This window comes from Microcaecilia unicolor, chromosome 12 (assembly GCF_901765095.1).
Source record: "Microcaecilia unicolor chromosome 12, aMicUni1.1, whole genome shotgun sequence".
NCBI classification, from domain to species: Eukaryota; Metazoa; Chordata; class Amphibia; order Gymnophiona; family Siphonopidae; genus Microcaecilia; species Microcaecilia unicolor.
In genome coordinates this window covers 84,780,825-84,799,504 of record NC_044042.1, presented here as the reverse complement: position 1 = coordinate 84,799,504, position 18,680 = coordinate 84,780,825, and the positions used below count along the sequence as shown (strand labels likewise).

The 18,680-nt window shown below is 46.5% G+C and overlaps 1 protein-coding gene across 2 annotated transcripts in view; it reads right to left on the bottom strand.

Moving 5' to 3' along the window:
* Positions 1-18,680, bottom strand: part of LOC115481759 (E3 ubiquitin-protein ligase ZFP91-like) — a 70,652-nt gene that overhangs the window by 13,403 nt on the left and 38,569 nt on the right. For both annotated transcript variants that reach the window (XM_030221137.1, XM_030221136.1), the window contains exons 7-8: positions 4,017-4,095; positions 123-237 (exon numbers count right to left, since the gene is read on the bottom strand). In XM_030221137.1, the coding sequence (XP_030076997.1) occupies positions 123-237; positions 4,017-4,095 (194 nt within the window). The remainder of the gene's footprint in view (positions 1-122; positions 238-4,016; positions 4,096-18,680) is intronic.

The following is an 18,680-nucleotide window of genomic DNA, read 5'->3' as shown; positions in this document are numbered from 1 at the left end:
GAGAAGCAGCTCTCCTAGCTTGGTCAGTAGGAAATCCCTGTCTCTTTTCACATTGCTCTTTATTTCCCCTACGTTCTTTTTTCAACCCATCAAAGAACATAACTGCAGTCACGGTATCATACCACTATGACGCTTCTCATGCTCCTTCAGGTGCTTTTTGAAGTTGAAGGATTTCCCACAGCTGGGCTCAGAGCAGGTGAAGGTTTTCTGTTGCTCGTGCTGATACTTCTTGTGGTGCTGCAGATATCAAGGCAGAAACAGTACTTTATTTTAGCTAAAATGACTATAAAGCAGGCTTTTCCAGGGATCGTGTCCAACAACAAGAACTAACTACTCTTAAAGATATGAGTAAGGACATATGATGGCTGTTAAAATGTCTCATTTTAATTTGAGCTAGAGGAAGGAGTTCTTTTGTTTTTCATGCCTTAACCCTCGTCCCTGAAGCAAGCAATTGAAACCTGCAGAGTCGGGCGGTTTCAGGGGAAGGCAGTGTGGAATAAAGAGGAATAAAGTGGAAGAATTCCCATGAGACTGGATAAGTACTCAGCTTTTCACCTTGCACATTTGTTTTAAAAGATTGAAAGTTTAAAGTATTTAGTCCATTACTTTGCACATTTGGTTTAAAAAGATTGAAAAATTGTAGCACAGTGGTGTCGGGAAGCAATAATATAGAAAAAAAGAAAAAAAGTCTTCCGAACTCACTGCAGGGATACCCGATGAAAGAAACGCTATACCATTTCAGAGCAGTATGCTTGACTGCATGAGAAGTGGCAAAATCATCTGAGGGTTCCCTTGCTACTCACGGGTGTGCATTGTATTACAAATATTGGATGAGTGGACTAGTGCATTGGTGATAGCTGAGACTTTAATAATCGGTGGCTAAGGTCCTGGTTTATTTTGTTTAGTTTTGGCTGTTAAAATGTAACATTTTGATGGTTTTAATGATTTAACATGTAGTCAGGTGTCATGCATCTACACCAAGTTGAACCACGGAGTCACAGGGTACAAATGAATGCTGCAATCTCTACAGTATGGTAACAGCAGTTAGCATATCTGGGTTCAGAAAAGGTTCAGACAAGTTCCTGGAGGAAAAGTCCATAGTCTGCTATTGAGAGAGACATGGGGAAGCCACTGCTTGCCCCGGGATTGGTAGCTTGTAATCATGTTACTCTTTGAGATTCCAAAATCTTGTTCCTTTTTGGGATTCCAGAAAGTTGCCAGTATTTGGGTTTCTGCAGGTACTTGGCCACTGTTGGAAGCAGGATACTGGGCTAGATGGAACATTGGTCTGACCCAGTATGGCTACTCTTAAGTTCCTATGTCAGAATCCAACCTTCCCCCCCCCCCCAAATTTTATTTTATAGGAACAAAACACAGGGAAAAAAAGGCAGCGAGTCACAAACATTCATTTCTCAGAAACTTGACAAATCTTTTTATGAAGAAGATAGATATGCACAGGCAAATCTTGCATATGCCTAGGATCTAATGGGTTGATATTCTGCGGTACTTACAAAGAAGGAGCCTGCTCCTACCTGGATAAGCACCACTCACCAGTGTCAGCCAATGAAAATCTTTCTAGAGCACTCCAGCACTACCTGGAACGTACTAGGGCAATCTGGGTAGGTCCAATATTCAATGACTATATCCAGATAACTATTTATGCAAAGTAGATCAGACTGATAGTTGTTTTAACATGTTCGGATAGCTGTAACCTGTAATGTTAATGTCATAACAAGACTATGTAAGCCACATTGAGCCTGCAAATAAGTGGGAAAATGTGGGATACAAGAACAATAAACAAATAACCAAAATAAATAAATAAATAGCTGAAGATCTGGGTACAGAGAACCTCCAGTGGCCAGCATTAAAAAAATACTGACCACTGTGGGTTAGATATTACCCCCGCTACCTTATCCAGATAGCAGCTGAACATTGCAGCTACACAAATAATTTTTTTTGCCTGTCCTTCTCTGACCTTTCCTATACAGATTATATCTCGCCAATGAAAGACTTGAACAGCTCAATGCAACTTATATAAGTTTTAGAACTCTGTAAATAGGCCACTTTATGTTTATTGTAAACATCTGATTGTGTATGCCACGTCAAGGCAATGTTATACATTCAGTGGCCACTGGTGAATATATAGGTTGTTTTGAATATTGGTCCATGTAAATCTAGAAGATGTAATAGAACATTTTGATAAATTAAAGAGTAACAAATCACCAGGACTGGATGGGATGCACCCCATAGTTTTGAAGGAGCTCAAACAAAGCATTGCTAACCCAATTTTACATAGACTATTGAGATGGGAAGATGTCTTGGTATTTTACAAAAGGCCCTGGACTCTACAAACATTGATCTTAGTAGAACTTAGGCTTGTCTAGACGCGGTTGTCAATTGGTTGGCAGAGAATTGCTTGGAATTGAATTTGTTGAAGTCAGTAGCCATTTGGCTATCAGATAGGCAATCTATTCCAACAGTGTCCCCCACCTTTAACAATGTACCTATTAATCTTGTATCTGAGTTTTGGTATTTGGGGGGTGCTGATTGATCAGACAAGATAGGGCTTGGAGCTTGGCAGGAACCCAGAGACAATCCAGGGCTTGGAGCTTGGCAGGAACTCAGACATAAGGCAGGGCTTGGAGCTTGGCAGGAACATGGAGACAAGACAGGGCTTGGAACTTGTCAGGAACTCGGAGACAAGGCAGGACTTGGAGCTTGGCAGGAACCCGGAGACAATGCAGGGCTTGGAGCTTGGCAGGAACTCAGACATAAGGGAAGGGAAGGGAAATGGGACTTGATATACCGCCTTTCTGAGGTTTCTGCAACTACATTCAAAGCGGTTTACATATATTCAGGTACTTATTTTGTACCAGGGGCAATGGAGGGTTAAGTGACTTGCCCAGAGTCACAAGGAGCTGCAGTGGGAATTGAACCCAGTTCCCCAGGATCAAAGTCCACTGCACTAACCACTAGGCTACTCCTCCACTGGAAGGGCTTGGAGCTTGGTAGGAACTTGGAGACAAGACAGGGCTTGGAGCTCCACTGGAAGGGCTAGGAGCTTGGTAGGAACTTGGAGACAAGACAGGGCTTGGAGCTTGGCAGGAACTCGGAGACAAGGCAGGGCCTGGAGCTTGGCAGGAACCCGGAGACAAGGCAGGGCCTGGAGCTTGGCAGGAACCTGGAGACAAGGCAGGACTTGGAGCTTGGCAGGAACCTGGAGACAAGGCAGGACTTGGAGCAGCATCAGGAACAGGAACAAGGAAGGCACTGGACTACAGCAGGAACAGGAACAAGACTGGAACTAGAACAAAGTTAGAGACCTCGTTGTGAAGGCCCCGAGGAAATGTAGGAGCCTTCCTTAAATACCTGGTAGGCCAGAAGCAGAACTCCTCAGGCGTCGCCAGAATTTCAGCACACTGCCCCTTTAAGGGCAGCTCTTCAGCGTACATGTGCGCCTAAGGGAAAGCCTTTAACGCTGCCACACCAGAATGCATGGCACGGGACCAGGCCGCGAGGCAGGAAGAGTGATGGAGAGCAGCGTGGACTCAGCCTGATGCCCCCTAAGGCGTCCAAAGATGAGCGGGGCGCGAGTCACGGCACGAGCTGTGATACAAGTCAGCTATTGCCACTTGTAAAATCCAAAATGCAGTATTTATCTATAGTGGTGCAATAGTTTCTGATGTAAGGATGCACCCATAACAGTCTTCGAAGTTATAACTTTAATACATCCTTTAATACTCAATATTTAAATTACGAAAATTTTCAAATACAGTTTGTTATTGAATATTAGCCTTAATGTACAGATATTCACAGCAAATGTTTGGAGTTGTTTTAGTTTCCGTTATTTTAGTAATTTCAGTGCCTGGACATGTAGCATGAAGATTATGCAATCAGTTCCATCCCGCCCTATCCCACTTTAGCTCCCCAAACAGTTGAGTTTCAGACCACATATGGTCATCTATTTACTTTCCTCTAGATAGAGTCTTTCACTCTATTCTGGATTATACACTTACATTCAGGTATTGACGATTAGAGAAGATTTTGCTGCACCCTCCAAAGTCGCACAAAAGAATTTCACGCTTTGCCGTCCTCCTGCAGAGACATATGGCAGAAAAGGGAGAGTGTGAGCTTCAGAACAGTATGTACTGATCCTTATTTTAGAAGCATCCCTACATGCAAATGGCTGATTTTACACTGGTAGATTGGCATACACATATAAAGTCATTTTCAAAAGAAGGCTATTTACATGTGATAATGCTCGCTACGTTTACTGTGCCAGGAGGATGGTGAAGCAGAGAGATGAAGTGGTTAGAGCAGGTCTAACGTATTTATTTTATTGTGAACATTTATATCCCACATAATCCCACCAAGGCAGGCTCTATGTGGCGTACAATGTTAGGAGAAAAGTACAACGTAATAGCAGTAGGGCAAAGTAGAGAAGGGGAAGGGAGGGAAAACTGCAGGGGAAAGGAAGGCGGAGATGCAAAAGATCAAGCAGCTGAGGAGAATGATCGATCACATAGGTAGGTCTTCATGGATTTCTTGAATAGGCTGTGATCAGAGGTCTCTTTTAACGCAGATGGCAGAGCATTCCAATAAAGGGGACACTGGAAGCAAAATGAAGAGGCAAAGAGCAGCTTATATCTTAAGTTCCTGCAGTTAGGAAAGTGGAGATTGAGATAGGTGCGGGACGACTGCACGGAATTCCTAGGTGGGAGGTCGACCAGGCTGAACATGTAGGAAGGAGCGTCCCCGTATATAATCTTGATGTGGATTCTCCATCTTACAATGGAAATCTCAGTAGGGGACAGCTATTAATGCCTAGGTCCGGTGCCCATCATCGCCCCTGAGCATAGATTCTATCTCATCATTCCTACCAATTTTCTGATGCCCCTCATTCTCCTGTGAGCCATCTGCTTCCTTCTCCCAGCAACAACAGATCCTCCATCCCATCTGATCCCCCCACCCTCCGATTGTCCCCTCCCCCAGGTGCCATCTCCATGAAAGAAGCCTTACCTCTTCCATGGCAGAAATAACTCCCCCTCCCCGAGGCTCTCCAGCAGACACCTACATCTCCACTCTACTATCCTTGTCCCTGGCTTTACTGGGACTCCTGGTGTCTAGCGGGAGCATAATCTCCACTTGCCCCAAGTTCAAAAATGGGTGTTGTTGTGACTCTGTGGCAATCTAGTGGTAGTACTGCTAGGAGTCAAGATGTCAAAGAGGATCAACAGGAGTGATGAGGGGGAAGGGGACCTGGAGCTACAGGATTGAGGCATGTTGAGAATGGGAACAGTAGTGTGTGTGTGGACGTCAATGTGCAGTCCTCGGGGTCAGCCCAAGGTTATCTGAATCCCTAGGCAAAACCAACATCTGTGCACCCTCTCCCAGTGCTGGTGCAATGGTATAAGGTACCCCAGTCAAACCTTCAGCTTTGCTCCAACAACTTATTTTTTCAAACTCCTTGGACACCCCTCCCCCCGTGCCACAGCAATCATGATCACCACAACATTACCCCTCCTAGAATAATCTGGGTGAATGGGTAGTTTGAAAACTGCTCGCCCTCCCTGCTGGTAAATGTAACTTCTGTTGCTGTTGTTGTTTTTTTCAACTTTGTGCAGTTGTGTATTGTTTTGCTTTGACTCCAGCTACTGTTGCCTGGTTTTGTCTAATGGTTGGGCTGGTTCTTGCAGTCGTACAGCTCTACATTTAGCTGACCTTCCAATAAAAGCTGTGGAAATTCTCCACATTCCTACCTAGATATGTAAATTCCCCACTTCATGTCCTTCCTAAACTAGGTCCATTATTTCAATAATCGTTTAAGATTTATGGAATACTGTTTTGCAGTAGTATTACAAATCTTGGATAATTGCACAAAAATGGATCACTAAATTGGATGCCTGACACTTATGATTCCATGACATCACACAGTTATGCAAAATATAAAAAGTTAAAATGTTTTTCTCTTAGAAAATACAGAATACGTTATAAAGGCTTCTAACATCTCATGCTAGTGTTATTCTGTGTCAGCCATCCCTTTGGATGTATATTTTAAGAATGATGTGATCCATTCGATCTTTTTGGATTGAACAGAATATAAATTTTAATAAAGAAATGAAAATGAAATCTTACTGATTTGCAAGGAATTGCTGGCATTTGTTTAGATGGCTATTTTCAAAAGAAGATTCTCTGCAGGTAATTTATTTATATTTATTTATTAGGATTTATTTACCGCCCTTTTGAAGGAATTCACCCAAGGCAGTGTACAGCAAGTATACGTCAAACATAAGCAATAGACAATTACAGCAGTAAAAATATTCAAACAACAATAAACAATATGGTGTGGAAGGGCATAATCAAAGAGGCGCCCAAGTTTTCCTGAGGATGTCCTCGCAGGACGTCCAGGCAAAGGGGCGGGGAAACCCGTATTATCGAAACAAGATGGGCGGCTATCTTTCGTTTCAATAATACGGTAGGGGACTCCCAAATCTCCACATTTAGGTCGTCCCCAGGTTTCGGCAATAATGGAAACCGAGGACGCCCATCTCAGAAACTACCAAATCCAAGCCCTTTGGTCATGGGAGGAGCCAGCATTCATAGTGCACTGGTCCCCCTCACATGCCAGGACACCAACCGGGCACCTTAGGGGGCACTGCAGTGGACTTCACAAATTGCTCCCAGGTGCATAGCTCCCTTACCTTGGGTGCTGAACCTCCCAAAACCCACTCCCCACAACTGTACACCACTACCATAGACCTTATGGGTGAAGGGGGGCACCTACATGTGGGTACAGTGAGTTTCTGGTGGGTTTTGAAGGGCTCACATTTACTACCACAAGTGTAACAGGTAGGGGGGGTGGGCCTGGGTCCGCCTGCCTGAAGTGCACTGCACCCACTAAAACTGCTCCAGGGACCTGCATACTGCTGTCAGGGAGCTGGGTATGACATTTGAGACTGGCAAAAAATATTTTTAAAGTTTTTTTTTTAGGGTGGGAGAGGGTTAGTGACCACTGGGGGAGTAAGGAGAGGTCATCCCCGATTCCCTTCGGTGGTCATATGGTCAGTTTGGGCACCTTTTTGAGGCTTGATCACAAGAAAAAAAGGACCAAGTAAAGTCGGCCAAGTGCTCATCAGGGACGCCCTTCTTTTTTCCATTATCGGCTGAGGACGCCAATGTGTTAAGCACACCCCAGTCCCGCCTTCGCTATGCTTCCAACACGCCCCCAGGAACTGGTCGTCCCCGTGACGGAAAGCAGTTGAGGACGCCCAAAATCGGCTTTCGATTATGTCGATTTGGGCGACCCTGGGAGAAGGATGCCCATCTCCCGATTTGTGTCGAAAGACGGGCGCCCTTCTCTTTCGAAAATAAGCCTGAAAGTATGCTACATTATAATGCCAACACAATACACAATAAAACATTTTAATAGACAGCACGGGGTGTAAGCAAAGATGGAACATATAGATAGGTAAGATAGAGTAACAGGAGTAAGAAAATAAGTGACTAGTTGAAGAGAGTTGCAAATGAGGTCAGAAAGATGCTTGAGGGGTCACATGATGCGGAAGAGCTGAGCGGACGCTTCTAAGACCGGCTCCGACCCAGAGGTCCAAAAAGCTGCAAATTTATCTGCAATATAGCCCCCGAATTGGTCCCTAGACGGTCAGGTAGTAATTTTGAAGACAAAAGCTTCTGTTGTGCTGGGCTGTGGGACCATATCCATTGGAAGGAAGGCGGGTATGCCCGCTAAGACCCCGCGGGGGAAGAAGAAGAGCGTTTACAGCACGCAGCTAAAGATGGCGGCAGTGCCCGAGACCTTGACTACAGGGACGCTGTAGGCGGATATAATACGTGACTTGGTCCAGCAGACCTCAGCGGTGCTGGAGGAAAAGCTGTCTAAATTACAATCCTCGGTGGACCAAATCCGAGAATCTTTCGAGAGACACAGTGCACATCTGCAGCAGGTGGAGGAGCAGGTGTCGCAGTGCGAAGATCTGGCGGAAGGCACGAATGGGAGAGTAGCAGCGCTAGAACAAAAGTGCGATCAGCTTGCACGGAAAGCAGATGCTCTTGAAAACTACAGCAGGCGCAATAATCTCAGGATTGTCGGCGTACCTGAGTCGGTAAAGGAAACGGAGCTATGGAAGTTTGTGGAACAGTGGCTTCCCACGCAGTTGGGCCTGCAATTGGAAGGAGGCGTAATGTGTGCGGAGAGGGTCCACAGAGTAGGAGCCACACGTGAGAACGAACGCAGACCGCGACAAGTGCTGGCTACGATTTTCAACTATATGGATAAAGAAAAAGCCCTGCAGGCGTACAGAGGAAAACATGGCCTTGAATTTGAGGGACAGAAAATACTATTATTTCAGGACTACTCTGCAATTGTGTTGGATCAAGGGAAGTTAATGGGATGCCACTGCAAACGCCTATATGACAAGGGCATTCGCTTTGCTCTGCTGTATCCTGCAAACGTACGCGCCCTGCATGACAATAAAACAATGTACTTCACAGAACCCGCAGAGCTGGGAACATTTGTGGACAGATTGTAGTGCTGGCGTTTGAGGGGAGAAGGGGCAACTGAGAGAGACTTGGCCGCAGGAGTGTTAGGGACTTGCTGCGAGGTGTGGAGAGCTCGACTCTCGGGTGCCACGGACATAATCATCATTGTCCTGGGAGCGGGGTTGTAAGGACAGAAGAGGCATACGGCCTCTGCAGTCTGAAAGCTCGAGTGTTTTCTGTGGGCAGCCTGCATACAGAAGTTTGAATGTTGTCAGCAAGTACTGTTTTTCTTTCTCTTTTTCAGAAGTTAAGTCAGTTGGGGGGGCATTAGTGGGGGAAGGAGGGAGGGCGCGGGAGGAGGAGTCCGGGAGAGTAGGTGGTGTGAGAGGAAGGAGTAAGTGTTGTGAACTGGTGTGATAAGGGGGTATGCATGGAACAGCTGGGGGGCTCGGGTTTTGGTTTACAGGGGGGGGGTTGTGGATGCATGAGTAGATGGGGAAGGTGGGGAAGAGCAGGGGGGAGGGTACTGTCCAGTTCATCAAATTCAAGAACCACGGGGCAGCTGGGAAGGCGGGGGGGGGGGGGGGGGGCATGGTCCCTTCGGGAGGTGGATTGGTGTTTTTTCCTCAGGCACATAAGGATATGGTCGTCTGGGAGCCCAGCTGGGGGGGTTCTCAGGGCACAAGAGTGATGTATGTCACTGGGAAATGGTTCCCCTGGACGAAGAGGGCGCATGGCTAATCTTAGGATACTGTCACTCAATGTTGATGGTAACTAAAATTCTGCAAGCACTCAAGAGGCAAAGGGCTGATGTAGCACTTACAGGAAACGCACTTGGGGAAATTAGAGCATCTCAAATTGAAGAGGGATTGGGTGGGCGATATATATTTTGCTGCATATAATGGAAGGCAAAGAGGAGTAGCTATACTGATACAAAAGGCTGTTGCGTTTACCATGCACAGGATGTATCAAGATCCAGAGGGACGCTTCATTATTGTGGCGGGTTCATTACAAGGCGTCAAGGTGGCGTTGTGTAGCATTTATGCGCCTAATGTCTACTCCCACAAGTTTTTTACACTGCTGACAGCTAGATTGGCAACTTTTGATGACTATCTTCTTATTCTGTGCGGTGATTTCAATCTAACCAGTGACCCATCGATAGACTGCAGACCTCCAAAGAAGGTGGGCAAGGATCATGATGATAGAGGGGTGAATTTTGTGATGAATGAGTTAGAACTTATGGATGCACGGCGTCTGCAACACTTGGATGAGCGTGACTATACTTTTTTTTCACATCCGCACGGAGTTCACTCGCGGCTTGATTATATACTTGTATCCCACTCAGTGAGCCTGATAACAACCCAGATAGGAATTGGACAGCCAGATGTATCGGACTACGCCCCGGTGTGGACTGATATACAGTGGGGTGGAGGGGTTAGACCGTCCCGTTGGCGGATGAATCCGGCATTGTATCAGGATAGGGAATTCCGACCCTACTTATGACAGAGCTGGATGGATTACACAACTGACAATGATATTCGGTCAGTGGGTCCCCAAATTTATTGGGAGGCAGCAAAGGCAGTACTTCATGGCAAGATCATATCTTATGTTGCATTTCAAAATAAACGCTGTGAATCACAGATTAAGGATCTCACGGTAAAGCTAAGAAACGCTTGCAGGGCTTTCACCATTTCTCCCTCTGAATTAACGAGGAAGGCTTACGCAGAATGTAGGAAAAAGATGCAGTAAATAATGGACACAAGGGTGCTCTACAATATTAAGCTGTATAAATATAGGTTACATCAATGGGGAAGCGAAACGGGCAAGCTTCTTGCGTCCCTAGTAAAACAGAGATCAGCAAAGAGTTATATCAGTAAAATCGGGGAGTTGTCAGAATGGGTCTAAAAGATATTCAGGGCGAGTTTGTACGCTTCTACTTATCCCTCTATAAAGAGGGCTCCTTCTCTGAGGATAAGTGCAAAGAGTTCTTTGAAAATATGGCCCTTCCCTCTTTAACTAATGCCCAGCAACTGTTGCTGAATGCGCCGCTACAGGGGAAAGAGGTTCAGCGAGCTATCAAAAACTTGAAGCTGGCCAAAGCTCCAGGGCCGGATGGGTTAGGTAAAGTGGTCCCCCATCTGGTTCACTCCGACCAAGTGGGATTTGTCCAGGGGAGGTTTGCCTCTGCCAATATTTTGAAAGTGAGCCGAATTCTTTTGGAAGGGAGAGGACGAGCGGGGGATGCAATCCTGGCGAGTCTGGATGCAGAAAAAGCTTTTGATAAGGTGGTATGGGAATATCTGTTCTGGGTGTTGCGGCGATTTGGCATCCAAGGAGACTTTCTGAGTTAGATTCGAGCTCTGTACAGTAATCCAACTGCCCAAATTATTATCAATGATTCTCTCACAGAACCGTTATCCCTTAAGGGAGGCACTAGGCAGGAATGTCTGTTGTCACCTTTGCTGTTCATATCGATGCTAGAACCCTTGGCATCTAGAATTAGGCAAGACCCAACACTGAAGGGGATTTCAGTGGGAGGAGAAGAGTACAGAATTAACCTACTTGCGGACGATATGATTTTGTTGCAGGACAAGGCGTCCTCTACCCTGCTGCGTGTAATGGATATTTTTCAGGACTTTGGGGCATTCTCTGGCCTTAGCATTAATTTTGGGAACTCAGAGGCACTTCCTATTAGTAACCCATGTGCCAGTAAGACTTTGCTGGATTTTCCTTTATCTTGGGCTCGAGAGGGCATCAAGTATTTAGGAGTTCACCTCAGCGCAGACCAGGCATGGGTATACAAAAGAAATGTTTCAGAACGGTTGGAAGTGGTCAAGAAACTCTGTCATCAATGGAGGGATCTCCCACTGAGTTTTATGGGGTGGATAGCTTTGGTCATGATGGTCTTGCTGCCCAAGCTGCTATACCCTCTGCAGATGCTCCTGATATGGGTGCGAAAGCCTAAGGACGACTTGTCCCGGAGCTTGGTGGGCACTTGTCTGGCATGCGAAGCACCCACGGATTTCCTTTGCTAAGTTAACCCACAGTCGAGCTCAGGGAGGCCTACGGTTACCGGATTTGAGGGCTTATAACGTTGTGGCTCTAATGCGCTGGATCCACGAGATTCACTCGGGTAGGGGCTTTTTTGCGCTCGATGGTTTTTGGGAGAGTTGGTGTGGCCAGACGACCCATTTGTTGTTTTAGAAACTCGGGGAGCAAAGGGGGTAAGGAAAGTAGTGGGCAATTCGTATGCGATAGCCTTGCAGATGGCTTGGAAGTGGTGGAGAGGGCATGGAGGGGCGACTAAAGGAACTAGCCTGTTTCTGACGTTGTCTGGAAACGTGGCTTTTCCTGCAGGTCTGGGAGTATCGGTGTTTGGTGGGTGGCAGGAAAAGGGATGCAGATTTATAGGACAATTCAGACAGTTGGGAGGGGATGCCTTCCCAACGTTTGACCAGGTTAGAGGTGCCTGGCAGATCTCTGGTTCTCAATTCTTTGCCTACCTTCAAGTGAGGGATTATGTGCTGCGTCAGGAGCACAAAACATAGGACGTCAGTGTGTTTCACGCAGTGGGATCAAGTTTTTATGCAGTTGCCTTCTAGTTTAAATAAGCTGTCATAGTAGTATCAATTGATTAGGGATTCCAAAAAAGCCCCTTACATGTCGCATTTAGCTGAGATCTGGAGTGTGGATACAGCTGAGAACATATCTGAGGACCGGCTGGGTGTGGTCTTCAGTGGTCTCCACAAGGTAACCCCAAATGCGGCCTTGCAGGATATTCAGTACAGGATTTTACACAGAGTGCACATCACCAAAGAACGAGGGAGGATTATGGGCATGTGGGAAGATGATGTTTGTAATAAGTGCAGGACGAGTGTAGGTACTTTTTTGCACTCCTTTATGGAGTGTCCGTCTTCACATCCACTATGGGCTGGTGCGCTGCGTGCTACTGAGGACATTCTGCAGTGCAAAGTGGAGTGGAAGTATTCAGCTGTGCTGATGGGATGCACAGACTCACTTCGTGAACAGGGGTTGGGAGAAGCCCAAAAGTTTGCTCTGTTGGCGACATTATTAACAAAGAAGTGTATTCTGCGGGCGTGGGTTGACATAGTGCCCCCATCCCTTGATTTGTGGAAGAATTCCATGAAGGAGATGGCTAACTGGGTACTCACCGCGCTTAAGTTTTCTGTTTGCCTGTGGCATCGCCAATATCGTGATATATGGTGGAGGGTGCTTTCCTTGTTCTTGCCAATGGGCCCCACAGTGGAAGCTGAGGATAGTATGACGGATGGTAAGAGGGGGAGAGGGGGGCATCTCTGCGGGAGGGGGGGGGGAGTCTGGTTTGCTATGTTCTTGGTTTGGAAGGGGGAGGGGGGAAGGGGGGGGAGAAAAATGAAAAAAAAAGATGTGGAGGCTAGTGTATACACAGTTTTATTTCTACAGTGCGCACCGATACGTGGTGTCACAAGGATTGGAAATGTTCTGTAAGTGAACCATTGTGCTTGTCTCCATGCACCAATAAAGATAACTTTCAAAAAAAAAAAAGAAAGAAAGGTGCTTGAACATTATCTTGGCTAGGGTAGGAGTGGATAAACATGTCCTGCTATAATATGTGCAGCTGGTGTCATTTACTTCTTCCATTAAAGGCCTGGTTGAAGGGTCGAGCTTTCACCTGCTTCCTGAAGTAGAGAAAGCCTCTTTGAAAACTCACCCCTTCTTCCAAGGGAAAGGGATGCTGCTGGGGACGAGGATGGGATACCAAGATACATATGTGCAGGGAGTTTATTTTGATTTCTCATACATGGTTTCCAGCAAAATTTGCATGTACATATATGCACCACCACTATTCAAAGGGAAGCTCAATAGGAAATTCCTCTTTGAGACAGGGGCGTAGCTACGGGTGGGCCTGGGTGGGCCCAGGCCCACCCAATTCCAGCCCAGGCCCGTCCAGTGCCAGCTCCCATTGCCGGCCACTGCTGCTTTTCCTGATGAGCAGCAGGGCCAGCGCCCGGCGCTACAAAAAGAAGAAGCGCTCAGCTGACTGAGCTGAGCGCCAACGCGTCGCTAAGGACAAGAAAAAATGTTTTTAAAAAAATGCGGCACCGTAGGCAGCCTCGAAGCATTGGCTGCTGGCTCTGTGCAGGCTCCTCCCGTCTCTTACATCACTGCCCCTGTAGCGAAGCAGGGGCAGTGACATAAGAGACGGAAGGAGCCTGCAGAGCCAGCAGCCAATGCTTCGAGGCTGCGTGCAGTGCCGCGTTTTTTTTAAACATTTTTTCTCGTCGGGTTAGCGACGCGTTGGCGCTCAGCTCAGTCAGCTGAGCGCTTCTTCTTTTTGTAGCGCCGGCCCTGCTGCTCATCAGGAAAAGCAGCAGTGGCCGGCAATGGGAGCCGGGGCTGGTGGGCCTGAATGGGAGAGGGAAAATGGATGGCAGGATGGGGAGAAAGTGGAAAAATGGAAGGCAGGGGAGAGAAAGAGGGAAAACAGATGGGAGGATGGCAGAGAGAGGGAAAACGGAAGGATGGGGAGAGAAAGAGGGAAAACAGATGGGAGGATGGCAGAGAAAGAGGGAAAATGGAAGGATGGGGAGAGAAAGAGGGAAAACAGATGGCAGGATGGGGAGAAAGAGGGAAAATGGAAGGATGGGGAGAGAAAGAGGGAAAACAGATGGGAGGATGGCAGAGAAAGAGGGAAAATGGAAGGATGGGGAGAGAAAGAGGGAAAATGGAAGGATGGGGAGAGAAAGAGGGAAAACAGATGGGAGGATGGCAGAGAAAGAGGGAAAATGGAAGGATGGGGAGAGAAAGAGGGAAAACAGACAGAAGGATGGGGAGAGAAAGGGAAAACAGACAGAAGGATGGGGAGAGAAAGGGAAAACAGACGGAAGGATGGGGAGAGAAAGAGGGAAAACAGATAGGAGGATGGGAGAGACAGAGGGAAAACGGAAGGATCGGGAGAGAAAGAGGGAAAACAGACGGAAGGATGGCAGAGAAAGAGGGAAAACGGAAGGATGGGGAGAGAAAGAGAGAAAACAGATGGGAAGTTGGCAGAGAAAGAGGGAAAATGGAAGGATGGGGAGAGAAAGAGGGAAAACAGATGGGAGGATGGCAGAGAAAGAGGGAAAATGGAAGGATGTGGAGAGAAAGAGGGAAAACAGATGGGAGGATGGCAGAGAAAGAGGGAAAACGGAGGATGGGGAGAGAAAGAGGGAAAACAGATGGGAGGATGGCAGAAAAAGAGGGAAAACGGAGGATGGGGAGAGAAAGAGGGAAAACAGATGGGAGGATGGCAGAGAAAGAGGGGAGATGGATGAAAGGATGCAGAGAAAAAGGGGAGAGTGGAAGAATGTGGAGAGAGAAGGGACACTGAACAGAAAAGGGTAGAGATAGACACTGGTTAGAAGGAGGGAGAGAGACATTAGATGGAAGGATCAGGAGAGAGGGTAGATGGGTAGAAGGATGGGGAGAGAAAGAGGGAAGATGCTGGATGGAAGGGTAGGGAGAAAGAGGTGACACTGGATGGAAGGATGCAGAAAGAGGGAAGATGCTGGATGGAAGGGTAGGGAGAAAGAGGTGACACTGGATGGAAGGATGCAGAAAGAAAGAGGGGAGACTATTGGAAGGATGGGGAGAAAGAGGGGAGACACTGGAAGGATGGGGAGAAAAAGAGGAGAGCTGCTGCATGGAAAGGGGGAGTAGTGAAAGATTGGAGAATAAGAGGAAGGGGCATGGGGAGAACAAGGGTGAGAAAAAGATGAAAAGCCATAAGTAGATGAAGGAAATTAAAGAATGGATAGTAAGAATGAATTAAATCTGGACACAGAGAGAGGCAGAAAAATATTGAAGAAAGCAAAGAAAAAGGAGAGAAAAATGACAAATGGCCAGGAAACCCTGGCAGAAGAGTCAAGCGAAAACGAAGGAAAGCAGAATCTAGAGACTGGGAGCAACACAATGAGAAAAAGTAAATGGCCATACAACAAAGGTAAAGAAAATAATTTTATTTTTAATTTAGGATAAAGTAATATGGTGTTAATAAAGTTTCAGAGACCAATACTTCCTTCCTTAGGTCAGGAGAGGATACCGTAACAGCATTATGCTGACCTGAGGCAGGAGGTTTTGGCCTCTGAAAGCTCATTGAAAAGGATTAGGCTATTAAATAAATTGTCTGAAATCTGATGCACTGAAAAGCAGCACTTTACCCTGTGTGACAAATGCATCTGAGTGTGACTACATTTTGCTGGGGGGGGGGGGGGTAGAGAGAAAATTTTGTGCCCACCCACTTTGGGTTCAGGCCCACCCAAAATTGGCAGTCTGGCTACGCCACTGCTTTGAGAATCAGCTTGCAGGCCAATGAGTATAAAATGCAAGCTTTGCAGGAAGGCTGAAAATTGGCATGGATGCATGCTATATTCCCCCCCCCCCCCCCCTTTTCTGCCACCTGCACAATTTGAAAGTCCAAAGTACACTAATGCTTTTAACATACAGTTTTTGTATTTGCTAGTTTTCAAAGAGAAACAATGTAAGTAGTTTTTTTATTTCTGCAACCTACTGGCATTAAAACTGCCTCCATAGTTTGCAACTGTTACGATTCTGCCCATGTTTCATGCTCTCATTCATCTCACCACCTGGTGGCTAGACCTGGTGTCTGCTATGGACTGACTGCTTGCTGTTTCCCAAGTTCCAGAAGGTATTCCGGTCCGGTACAGATCTTCCAGCCTTCCAGACTGTCTTGGGATTTTTGGAACTTAGCAGCACCCTTACCTGGTGAACTCCCTTGTATGTTGCCTTTATTAAGCACCTGGGAATTTTCAGGCTTTGCCTTGGCAACAAAGGTCTTCAGTTGTGTTCTTGTTGGTCTGTTGTGGTTCCTGCCCTGAATGCTTGCTTTGCCTGTTTTTGACCCTGCTTGTGTTCCTGGACTATTCTATAGTTTGCTGCCTGCCAAGACCCTGCGTGTTTCCTGGTTTATTCTTCAGTTTGCTGCCTGCCCAAGTCCCTGCTTGATTCCTGGTTTTCTTCTGATTGCCGCCAGCCTATAGACTCTGTTTGGTTCCTGGTTTCTCTGCTGCTTGCTGCCTGCTGGTAAGACTCTGCTTGATTCATGGACTATTCTCCTGCTGCTGCTTAGTGCTTCTGTTCCAGTCCAGCTGCTCCAGTCCGGCCTGCGCCTGTCTGTCTGTGGTCTGCCTTGCCTCGTGTTTGGGTGATTTGCCTGCCGCTGCCACTTCTCGGCAGCGGCCCAAGGGCTCACAGACCCAGTGTGTCGTGAGAAGCGTGACAGCAACTATGTGAGCTATTTAAAAATTTACCCCTTTACTGTTTTGACTTTATAGAATTTTTTACCTTACAATTTTAACTGTAGTCATTAACTCATCATGGGACCTATTTATTAAACTGTGATATGGATCTGCCATTAACATGTGGTAATGGCAAAATTTAACAGATGTTACCAGCATAAACCTATGCAGTAATATTTTCTAGTCGCTGTTACCATAGAAGCAGCGAAGGTCTCCTCTGGAGGTGATGCATGTTAATATCTGTGTCTGCTCCTCCTTACTCCCCCACCCCCACCCATCCAAATACATAAAATCTCATGTTAGGTGATTTAACACATGGCATTTTCTAAGTGTTTTTTTTTTTTAATGTCTGGTAACTGCTTACAGAAGATGAGCAGACCAGCGAAACAGAGGACAGGAAGCCCAAACAACTTATTTTATTTTATTTATTTTAGTTACATTTGTACCCCGCGCTTTCCCACTCATGGCAGGCTCAATGTGGCTTACATATACAGGTACTTATTTGTACCTGGGGCAATGGAGGGTTAAGTGACTTGCCCAGAGTCACAAGGAGCTGCCTGTGCCTGAAGTGGGAATTGAACTCAGTTCCTCAGTTCCCCAGGACCAAAGTCCACCATCCTAACCACTAGGCTACTCCTCCACTAGCAACATTCCATGTAGAAGCCTGCCCTTGCAGCCGTGCAAGCTTCTGTTTCTGTGAGTCTGACGTCCTGCACATACGTGCAGGACATCAGACTCACAGAATCAGAAGCCTGCGTGGCCGCATTGCTGATCTGCAAGGGCAGGCTTCTACATGGAATGTAGCTAGTGGAATAGCAACATTAACATTCCATGTAGAATCTCAAATAGTAGCAACAGTGGAGGAGTGTCCTAGTGGTTAGGGTGGTGGACTTTGGTCCTGGGGAACTGAGTTCGATTCCCACTTCAGGCACAGGCAGCTCCTTGTGACTCTGGGCAAGCCACTTAACCCTCCATTGCCCCATGTAAGCCGCATTGAGCCTGCCATGAGTGGGAAAGCGCAGGGTACAAATGTAACAAAAATAAAATAGATACTATTGGAGATTCTACATGGAATGTTGCTACTATTGGAGATTCTACATGGAATGTTGCTATTCCACTAGCAACATTCCATGTAGAAGCCTGCGCGGCCACATTGGTGATCTGCAAGGACCGATTTCTACATGGAATGTTGCTAGTGGAATAGCAACATTCCATGGAGGAGTGGCTTAGTGGTTAGGGTGGTGGACTTTGGTCCTGAGGAACTGAGTTCGATTCCCGGCACAGGCAACTCCTTGTGACTCTGGGCAAGTCACTTAACCCTCCATTGCCCGCCGCATTGAGCCTGCCATGAGTGGGAAAGCGCGGGGTACAAATGTAACAAAAAAAAACAACAAACAAACAAACAAACAAACAAAACAGTGGAGGAGTGGCCTAGTGGTTAGGGTGGTGGACTTTGGTCCTGAGGAACTGAGTTCGAGTCCCACTTCAGGCACAGGCAGCTCCTTGTGACTCTGGGCAAGTCACTTAACCCTCCATTGCCCCATTTAAGCCGCATTGAGCCTGCCATGAGTGGGAAAGCGCAGGGTACAAATGTAACAAAAAAAAAATAAGATGAGTTAAGAAAAATGTCAAAACTGTTCAATTTAGATTGTTGGTTCAGAGTTTATTATTGTCTAAACTTGACTACTGTAATCTTATTTATTTACCTGGCACCAAACAAATGTTAAAAAGACTTCAGACAATACAGAACACTGCGGTCTGTCTGATCTTTGCTTTAAACAAACATGATGGTATTTCAAGGTACTTAGGTTACACTGGCTCCCTATAGAAGCTAGATTTTATTCAAGTTTTCATGTTTTTTTATTACGGTTTTAGATGGAGCTTGTC